Source organism: Habropoda laboriosa, unplaced genomic scaffold (assembly GCF_001263275.1).
Source record: "Habropoda laboriosa isolate 0110345459 unplaced genomic scaffold, ASM126327v1 scaffold33, whole genome shotgun sequence".
In the NCBI taxonomy this organism is placed as follows: Eukaryota; Metazoa; Arthropoda; class Insecta; order Hymenoptera; family Apidae; genus Habropoda; species Habropoda laboriosa.
Genome location: NW_017100187.1, coordinates 338,814 through 349,284, shown reverse-complemented (window position 1 = coordinate 349,284; position 10,471 = coordinate 338,814). Strand labels below are relative to the sequence as shown.

The 10,471-nt window shown below is 37.6% G+C and overlaps 1 protein-coding gene across 1 annotated transcript in view; it reads right to left on the bottom strand.

The window, feature by feature from the left end:
- Positions 1–1,132: 1,132 nt before the first annotated feature.
- Positions 1,133–10,471, bottom strand: part of LOC108579452 (pyroglutamylated RFamide peptide receptor-like) — a 79,047-nt gene continuing 69,708 nt past the window's right edge. The window contains exons 6-9 of the mRNA XM_017942996.1: positions 9,928–10,051; positions 5,556–5,716; positions 3,737–3,898; positions 1,133–1,148 (exon numbers count right to left, since the gene is read on the bottom strand). Of these exons, the coding sequence (XP_017798485.1) occupies positions 1,133–1,148; positions 3,737–3,898; positions 5,556–5,716; positions 9,928–10,051 (463 nt within the window). The remainder of the gene's footprint in view (positions 1,149–3,736; positions 3,899–5,555; positions 5,717–9,927; positions 10,052–10,471) is intronic.

Below are 10,471 nucleotides of genomic sequence, written 5' to 3'. Positions count from 1 at the left end.
CCGTGACCTTCGGTTTACCAAGCCGAGACTTTTCTATTCTCCCAGTTTCCTATTTTTGGATATACAGGCCCCGATACTGCAATATTTTCCAAGACGGCAGGTCTATGGACCTCCGTGAATGGCTCACTACATGTTTAGAGATCTCAGAACCAACTTCTAATAAAAATATCAGTTTTAAAAAACGACATTAATTTTTGCTACTTCCTTATAGAAAAAAGGGCCTAAGAGTGCAAAGGGTTAGATATCTATCGATCGCAATAATCGTCTCCTACGGACACCCGCTTCAATCCACAAAAATGAACATTCTACAATTTTGTCGTTAATCACTCGATATCAAATTCAATTCATTTACCAAAAGTTTCAAAGTTTCTTCGTGTAAAACATTTAGCTAAAAATTCCTACACAAAATGTCCATCGAAGCGTCGAAAAAGGTCGTTTTAACGTGGAAAAACAGAACCCTGCGCTGCTTGTAGTCGAAATAAATCGATAGACCCGGTATTATCGAAGTTCCTCTATTAAAACCGACGTCCTTCCACTCCGCGTTCAACCCTTTCCCTCGACCACGAAGCCAAAGCGTCGAAAAAGCACGCGAAATCGCGGGGAACTTTGTTGACTGAACTGTTCGGTTTACCTATAGAGGAAAATTCATGCTCCTAGCCAGTGTTTCGTCGCGCTTATTGCGACACCCGTGGACAACGCTGTTTCGCCGAGCTGTCTTTCTCTTTTTTTATTTTCACTTTTTCAAAGATGATCACAGCTAGGCTACGAGATGAGTGTTGGTCGAGTTTCGATACTTCGACTCACGGAAGGAGCTTCGTATCCACCTGGATCACGCATTCAAAACACATCTTTAAAATCTCTCCTGACAAATTTGCTGCGCGCGAGTTTACCGTAAGAACAGTTTCTTTCCTCGTGAACGGGAGAAAATTTGTATGCTTTAGGACGTGAAAATTCGAGATTTAAATTCGAAGGTAAATTGGAAAAATTTACGCCAAGTATTGTTCGACTAATTGAAATTCCTCTGGATATATCGCGGAGGTTACTAGATGTAGGAAAGAGCGAGATATCTGCGCGCTCTTCAAATTTAACCCTTTCTCGTGATTTGAGTAGTAAAAACAAAATTGACCGACGTTTAACCCATTTGCATCCTAGAGCAGAATAATCCGCGCATGAGGATTGTATAGAAGGTTTCGAAGCTTAAAAGTTTCTTAATAATTCTGAATTATTGCACGTAATTTCCGAGTGAAATCAGTAATAAACAAAAACACAAGAAATACTGTCTGAACGTCTTCAGAGCTGTGAAGCAAATGGGTTAAAAAGAAAAGAGAAATTCCTGGGAAAATAATTCGATCGCGAAAGGGTTTTAAACGACAAATTGAGGAAAGAAATCTACTCGAAATTTTTCATCACAGCGGTAAAAATCCACATGCTGGAAAACTGGGAAAAATCGTGGAAAAGAATTTCCCGAAAGAAAACAGAGGAACAACTCTTTCTTACACCTAATAAATTCGATCACACTTGGCACACAGTTTATTTATTAGAAAAATTCGATCGCGTTTACAACGCGAGAGTAAAAAATAAAGAAGGACAGAAGGAGAAGCAGGAACGCATCGACAAGTAATTCCAGAAGCGAAAGTTCGTCAATTTTTTCCCCACACGGAGGAAACTGATCGGTTTTCCCGGGGTCCCTCTAATCTCTCGAATTCGTAGAAGCTCGTAAATCGCGCGTAAAGTCTTCTTACAGTTTCCACGCACCTCGACGCGCTGTTCGGGCGGAAATTTACGAACGTCAAGGACTCGCCAGGCTTTCAAAGCACTTTCGAAGCGGTTACTAAAAGCGCGATGCGTCAAATATATGTCAAGCTTTGTCGTAGATATAGTTTTACAAGTCCGATTAATCAAAGGTTTGAGAGAAATGAGAAGAAAGAATCGATACGGTTGGAAGAATTTCTCGTGATCGACAGCAGTCGATCGGAAGGGTTATGTCTATCTAGAGTGATCGAGAAAATTAAAATGTAACAAAGTAGAAGGGTAAGAAATTGTCAAGTGCTTTTTGTTAATTTGAAAATTTGTTCCATCTTCGTCTCTAATTTTCTAGGAGATGAAAAATTGATAATTGTGATAATATGAAATATGATAAGATGATTAAATATGATAATTATCGAAAAGAAATTTAATTGTAATAAAAATGAATAAACCTCAAGATTATACGGAGTTGGAAAGAGTTAAATTACCTTCGTACTTGTTACTCTTTAACAATTAAGGTAATATTTCTTCAATAAAAAAAATTTTCCGTGGAAGAAAAATTCGATTCACTCTGTAACCCATAATTTGCCCTTTAAAAATAATTCTCCAATAAGAAATTAAGTGGTAATAGAAACGAATAAAAGTAACTTACAAAGGGTTAAATTAAGAATATACAAATATTTCGTCAATTAAAAAAAAGAATAATTACAAACGATTTTTCTGTGAAAGATAAATTCGATTCACTCTGTAACCCATAATTTGCCCTTTAAAAATAATTCTCCAATAAGAAATTAAGTGGTAATAGAAACGAATAAAAGTAACTTACAAAGGGTTAAATTAAGAATGTACTAATATTTCTTCAATAAAAAAAAAGAATAATTACAAACGATTTTTCTGTGAAAGATAAATTCGATTCACTCTGTAACCCATAATTTGCCCTTTAAAAATAATGCTCCAATAAGAAATTAAGTGGTAATAGAAACGAATAAAAGTAACTTACAAAGGGTTAAATTAAGAATGTACTAATATTTCTTCAATAAAAAAAAAGAATAATTACAAACGATTTTTCTGTGAAAGATAAATTCGATTCACTCTGTAACCCATAATTTGCCCTTTAAAAAAAATTCTCTAATAAGAAACTAAGTAGCTGGTAATAGAAACGAATAAAGGTAACTTAAAAAGGGTTAAATTATGAATTAAACTAAGAATGTACTAATGTTCCTTCGATAAAAGCAATTTTTCCGTGGAAAACAAATTCGGTTCATTCTATCACCCATAATTTCTCCTTAAAAAAAATTCTCTAATAAGAAACTAAGTAGCTGGTAATAGAAACGAATAAAGGTAACTTAAAAAGGGTTAAATTATGAATTAAACTAAGAATGTACTAATGTTCCTTCGATAAAAGCAATTTTTCCGTGGAAAACAAATTCGGTTCATTCTATCACCCATAATTTCTCCTTAAAAAAAATTCTCTAATAAGAAACTAAGTAGCTGGTAATAGAAACGAATAAAGGTAACTTAAAAAGGGTTAAATTAAGAATCTACTAATATTTGTTCAACAAAAAAAAAGAAGAGCAATCAAAAACAATTTTTCAGTGGAATAAAACTTCGACTCGCATCGTCACCCATAATTCCCCCTAAAGAAAAAAAAAAAAAAACTTGCCCAATCTGCGTCCTTATTTTTCACGTTTCCAGGTAGACGTAACCCCTCGATTAAAATTTTGACAGAAAAGTGCAGACCATTCGATTGAGCCTGGCGATCATCGAAACACGGACAAACTTGTATGTATATTTTCGAGCGTTCTACCACCTCAGGGTATGATACATATTAATCCATAAGAATCTGAAATGGGAAAAGAGTGATTTCTTCGGGCAGGAAACACCTGTCGTTTGTTCTCTCCCCCGTCACGTTGCGTAGCAGAAGAAAGAGGCGAAGAAAAGAACGGCGGAATGTGCGTGCGTCGCGTACGTTCGCGGTGGTGCTGCGTACCTGACACTTGTCGTTCTCGTCTGGCTGAGGCTTGGGTGCCTCTTCACCGGCGCCCTGTAACCCTTTCGCGGGCAACAGATCCACCAGCCGCCGCAGGCAGCTGACAGAAAACTCTCCCTGAAGTGCTTCGACATAAATCCGTAGACGATCGGGTTTATGCAGCTGAAACACAACGTGCTCGTAAAGGGAGCCAAGGTCGCGTGATGTGGAGGGAAGTAGACTGCTCTGTGAGAGGAGTTTCCGATGGAATTGTCGTGAAAAGGGGCAAATGTCCGGTTGGAGGTCGCGTGACGTGGAAGGAAGTAGACTGCTCTGCGAGAGGAGTTTCCGATGGAATTGTCGTGAAAAGGGGCAAATGTCCGGTTGGAGGTCGGTGAAATGAAAGTGAATAGTGTTTTTATGGTAACGTGAGGGAATTTGGGGGGGAATTGCCCTGTGCAGTGGATTTTGAGAATTGTTAACTTTGGGGTTCGATGGAATTTCAGGTAACTCTGAGAGAACACGGGTGAGACTTTTTGTGAGGGTAAATGAAGAATTTTGGAATTTATTACTTTATTTTTATCTTTTGGTAATCCTATTGTGGAAAATCTAGAGCAGTGGAGTGATTGTTAAAATTGTTAGCTTTGGGATTCGTTGGAATTTCAGGTAATTCTGAGAGAACACCGGTGACATTCTTTTGTGAGGGTAAATGAAGAATTTTGGAATTAATTGGTTCATCTTGAGAGGCAATTTTGGGCAGTATCTAGAGCAGTGGAGTGGACTTTGAGAATTGTTAACTATGGGATTCTGTGGAATTTGGGGTAATTCTTTTTTTTTTTTGTGGGGATAAATGAAGAATTTTGGAATTTATTAGTTTATCTTGAGATGGCGAGAGATGATTCTTTTTTTGGAAATAAAGCTGTTAGCTTCTTTTTTGTCTCTTATCGAAGAAACTATGGAATTTCAGGTAATTCCGAGAGTACAGAAGGTAAGATTTACTTTTCCAATTTCTGTTGCACTCGAGTAGCTCGTTGATTTCGATTGGACACAGCACAGAATTATTTCTCGACTACTGGTTTACGTTTACGAGGGCGAGAGGTAATTTTACAGGTGAATTATTATGTCAACGACAGATTATTACCCCAACGACATGAGCCACTGATGGGGATAAGTAAAATGGAAATCGACGAGTAGCATCTCCCGAGGTCGATTGGAAATAGCACCGCTTCGTCGCAAATTAATTCAACACTTTTCCATCCGGGGTTTTCATTTATAATCCCAACTTCGTTTAAACAAATCACCTCTCGACCCTTCTTACCCTGCATTCCTCCTAATTAAATGAATACCTCCCAAAATGACCGATCTCTTCTCACACATAACACTCCCTCGATATTCCAAGGTTCCTTTCACAAAACGGAGAACGAAAACTGTCCTGTTTTCCAAACCCGCGGAAAAGATTCTCCGGAATGATTCATAAATTTTTCAATACCAAAAATAGAGAAAAGCGTATCTCGATGACCTCGAAACTTCTCCCCGGAGATCCGTCGTTTAGTGGTTAATCCGTCGTCTGCTCGTAAGGGAAAGAAAGGGGGGAAGAAGTTGGACGAGGGAAATGCTTATCGATGTACGTGTCACGAAGGATGCAAACTGGGTGAAATTAAACGAGAGACGATGGAAGCTGTTCGAGTGCAACGAGAGCAAATGCCAAAATTGGCGCGCGCGGGCGGGCGACTGTTTGTCTTCTCAGAGAGCGAGTGAGAGTGTGGGAGGGAGTATAATGAATGCAAAAGGAGGCAAGGAAGGAAGGAAGTCTGATAAAGCGACGCTCCTGTCGACGTACCTGTTAAAGTAAGCCATCAGCTGAAACGCGGTATTAAGGTGTTTGTACGTGCCGACCTTTACGCGTGGCAGGAATCCGTACGCGGTGAGCATGTTGTCCACGAGGATCGGACCCCAGCAAATGGCGAATAGAACCACCACGGCTACCAACATCTTCACCACCTGTCCACCAACACAATTTTGTCCGTTCAATCTGTGAGAAGCTCGATCGATCAGGTCGGGTCGTCAATTTTCGCGCCGATTTCGTTTTTAACCCTTTCTGAATTTTTATTTAACCCTTTCTGCATTTTTCGTTAACCCCTTCTGCACCTTTGTTTGACATTTTCTATATTTTTCTTTGCCCCTTTCTAAACTTTTTAACCCTTTTCTAAATTTTTCTTTAACCCTTTCTAAACTTTTATTTAACACTTTCTGCACTTGCGTTTAACCCTTTCTACACTCATTGCTAAACCCTTTCAACACTCTTGCATAATCTTTTCTACGTTATCCTCTAACCGCTTTTAAACTTTTATTTAACCCTTTCTGCACTTGCATATAACCATTTCCACACCCTTGCTTAACCCTTTCTACATTTCTCTTTAATCCTTTCTACGTTTTTCTTTAACCCTTCTACGCTTTTCTTTAACCCTTCTACGCTTTTCTTTAACCATTTCTAAATTTGAATTAACCCTTTCTACATTTTTCTTTCATCTCTTCTACGCTTTTCTTTGACTCTTTCTAAATTTGAATTAACCCTTTCTACATTTTCCTTTAAACCTTCTACGCTTTTCTTTAACCATTTCTAAATTTTAATTAACCCTTTATAAATTTGAATTAACCCTTTCTACATTTGTCTTTAACCTCTTCTACGCTTTTCTTTGACTCTTTCTAAATTTGAATTAACCCTTTCTACACTTTCCTTTAACCACTTCCACGCTTTTCTTTAACCCCTTCTACGCTTTTCTGTGACCCTTTCTAAATTTGAATTAACCCTTTCTACATTTTTCTTTAACCTCTTCTACGCTTTTCTTTGACTCTTTCTAAATTTGAATTAACCCTTTCTACACTTTCCTTTAACCACTTCCACGCTTTTCTTTAACCCCTTCTACGCTTTTCTGTGACCCTTTCTAAATTTGAATTAACCCTTTCTAAATTTGAATTAACCCTTTCTACATTTTTCTTTAACCACTTCCACGTTTTTCTTTGACCCTTTCTAAATTTGAATGAACCCTTTCTACATTTTCCTTTAACCACTTCCACGCTTTTCTTTGACCCTTTCTAAATTTGAATGAACCCTTTCTAATTTTTCCTTAACTTTTCCGCACTTTTGTTTAACCCTTCTCACACTTTTCGTCTAGAAACCTTACTACAGAAGTTGATGCATATGAAATCCTCGTAAAGATGCAAAAAGGACGAAAGACAATGATTCTTCAGTCTCCAGAAAGAAGTTTAATCTTGGAAGATACGAATTTGGGGCAATTATATATCATGAGTTCAAAGGTGAATTTAGCGCAACTGAATCAGCAAGATGAATAAACGATCGATTAGGGAAAAGAAGCATCTGTGAAGGGAGCGTCAGAAATTGCTTCGAAAATCTCGGAAATGAAGGAGACGTGACAGGCCAAATCGTTTCTTAAACTCTGAAGTTTTGCGACAGCTGATGGCCACTGATGATCACCAAACGATTACAGAAATGTCACACAAATGCCAAGTTTGCAAATTATTTTGATTCAATAAAATAGTTAAAAGGCAAAAATGCACCTTTCCCAATTTCATATGATGAATGACAATGACTCTGAATGACAATTTCTAATACAATTCTATTTTTTAACCCTTTCCTAATTTTTGCCCCTTGCCCAATTTTTCTACTTCTGTTCTAATTCTTGTCTAACGTTTGATTTAGCAAAGGAACAACGAATAATCTTAATCGACCGCAAAAATGAAGTTAAAAATTTCGAAAGAGGGTTATCAAGACAATTGTTGTGAGGTTACTTCGTCAAGGATATCAATCAACGCTCTAAAGAATCCTGAAAGGGACGGATATCTTAAGGGATAATAATCTCTCCGTTAATTCTCGTCCATTTTTTCATCCTTCCTTCAGCTTTCACTTCTTCTCTTGGTCAATTGAATTACGACTCGAAACGAACCCTCCTTTTTCAAAAGTTACAGGTTTGCCCTACATTCGGCCCCTTTTAGTCGCCTTTTACGACAAGCAGGCTTTACTGTGGGTGAATTCTACTACCCCCCACCCACGGAGGGAAACTTTATCAATATCTCGCTACTTGTCGACTGTTTCCGATCACCAAAACACATTCGTCCCCCTTCTGACACGCGTACCAATCGAACTTCTACTCGCGGGAAACTTAATTGCTCCTTAATTATTCACACTGTATCAAAAATTACAACTTTATTCCTCTTCAAAGACACCGACACACTTTTCATTTGACAATTCTAATATTTGTGATAGAACAAATATGAAAATACGTAATCTCCTAATAAAAAAAAATCTAAAATCTAAGAATATATACACTACCGGCCAAAAATTTGGGATCACCTGCCAATTTACATCAATACTGAACCCGCTACTAATTCTTTATTCATTTGAAATTGGTGTTGTGGAGATCAATAGGACTTTACCTCGTTTCAATTGATCGGAATGATCAAAAATTCGTTGAAAAATTATTACGAATGCTAACTTTTCTTTTAACAACTTTGGTGCAACTTGCAGTGCATCGTGATTCGAAACATTTGGCCGGTAATGTAATCTCTTAACGAAAAAGATCTAAAATCTAGAAATGTGTAATCCCTTAACGAAAAAATCTAAAACATGAAAATATGCAATCTCATGCAAGAAAAGTCTCAACTATAAAAATATATAATTTCCCAACGAAAAAGATCTAAAAACATACAATCCCATAACGGAAAAGATCTAATCTCGTACGAGAAAAATAAAAGCAATTCAATTGCTGTCGATTTGAAATGAATTAGATGTACCTCGTTTCTTTTCTAATTTAAGAAAAAGAAATCGTCTCCGAAGAGGTTAACGAAATAGTTGAGCATTTGGTACTTAGTACGAGAGGGGAAGAAATCGCGTGGAATTAGAATAACGAGGCGAGAAACGACGCGTCATTAGCATAAACGAGAAACTCGGCCGGGTCGTATTTACCCGAAAGCGGTCTTTCAAATGCACAATAATTACCATCTGAATGGGACTGTGTGGACGGTTTGCTTAGGCAAACTGTCTCCTAGAAGACGAGCCAGGTGAGACGGAGAAGAGTGTATCGGGACTTTTATGAATTCCAACGACACCCGGGGACACTTTCGAACCCGAACGAGTTTCCACTTGGCCTCCTCGCGACTTCTGACTCTCTTTATACTTTCGATAGAATGTCGTTCGAGAAAAATCTTGGCTGACTTTCAGCATTCGTCGTCCGCCTTTCCGAACACGTCGTGATTTTTTTACGCGAAAATCGAAGGAGATTCGAACCGTCGGACTCTTATCTCGAACCCATTATAGGTACTAGAAACCCATTATAGATTGGAAATCGTGGAAAACAGGACTCGAGGGGAAGGACAATCTGAGAAATGCAGGACGCTGAAAGAGAAGGCTATAAATAAAAGAAATTAAATAAGGAGGACAGTAATAATGTGAATTCTGAAAAATCCTCCAAATGAAATTCTAAAAATCCTAAAAAAATTAAATATAGGAGAACAGTAACGCTGTAAAATTCAATTCCAAGTGAAACTAAAAATCCTCGAAAAAATGAAATAAGGAGCACAGTAACGACCCAAAATTCTAAAAAAGTCCCCCAAAAAATTAAATAAGGAGAGAGAACAGTAACGATGGAAAATTTAATTCCAAATGAAATTCTAAAAATCCTAAAAACATTAAATATAGGAGAACAGTAACGCTGTAAAATTCAATTCCAAGTGAAACTAAAAATCCTCGAGAAAATTAAATAAGGAGCACAGTAACGACCCAAAATTCTAAAAAAGTCCCCCAAAAAATTAAATAAGGAGAGAGAACAGTAACGATGGAAAATTTAATTCCAAATGAAATTCTAAAAATCCTAAAAACATTAAATATAGGAGAACAGTAACGCTGTAAAATTCAATTCCAAGTGAAACTCTGAAAATCCTCGAAAAAATTCAATGAGAACAGTAACGCCATAAAATTCCCCCCAAAAAATGGCAGAAGCAATGCAAACAAAATGATCGACAACGTTACTAAACGATAAAAGGCAGACACAAAGTCGGTAATAAAAGTTCTTCCTCTCTAAGAATAAATGAAAGATATTTTACGGTTAGGTCGATAGTTTAGGACGACGTAGGATTGGACATCCGGGGGTTTAAACGTATCCGCAACTCCCGACGGAGCTCTAGATCCAACAAACCTGTTTCATCGTACGAGACTCCTCTTCCGTTTGCCCGTCCTCTCGATGAGAACGACGGCTGTTTCGTACGCTCTGCCTCTGTGTCATCGGTATCGATTCCGTATCGACGTTCGTCGGCGTCAGTCTGCAACATTTTACAACAATTCCTCTTCAGCTCCGAGAAGTGTCTGTGAATTGGAGAATTTTCGGATGTTCGTCCTCGTTTAAGTTACTCCTCTTCCGAAAATTTGCAAAAAGACGTGGAGCGTCTGCTTCTCCAAGAGAAATTTAAAGCGCTGCAGAGTAACGTATCGTCTCTTGCACATTTCAAGAGTTGAATCGTTTGAAAAACTTTCGTTCGTTATTGTCGTACATTATTCGTACAGTGTTTGCGTGAAATTTGGGGACCTGAGGGGTGAAATTTCCCTAAATTTAGGAAGATGGCGAAATTATTATTATTATGTATTATATACAACGTTTACACAAAATTTGAGATTTGAGATGTAAAATTTCTGAAAATTCTAAAAGTTGGAGAAAAAACTTTCATTTATTATTATTCATTACT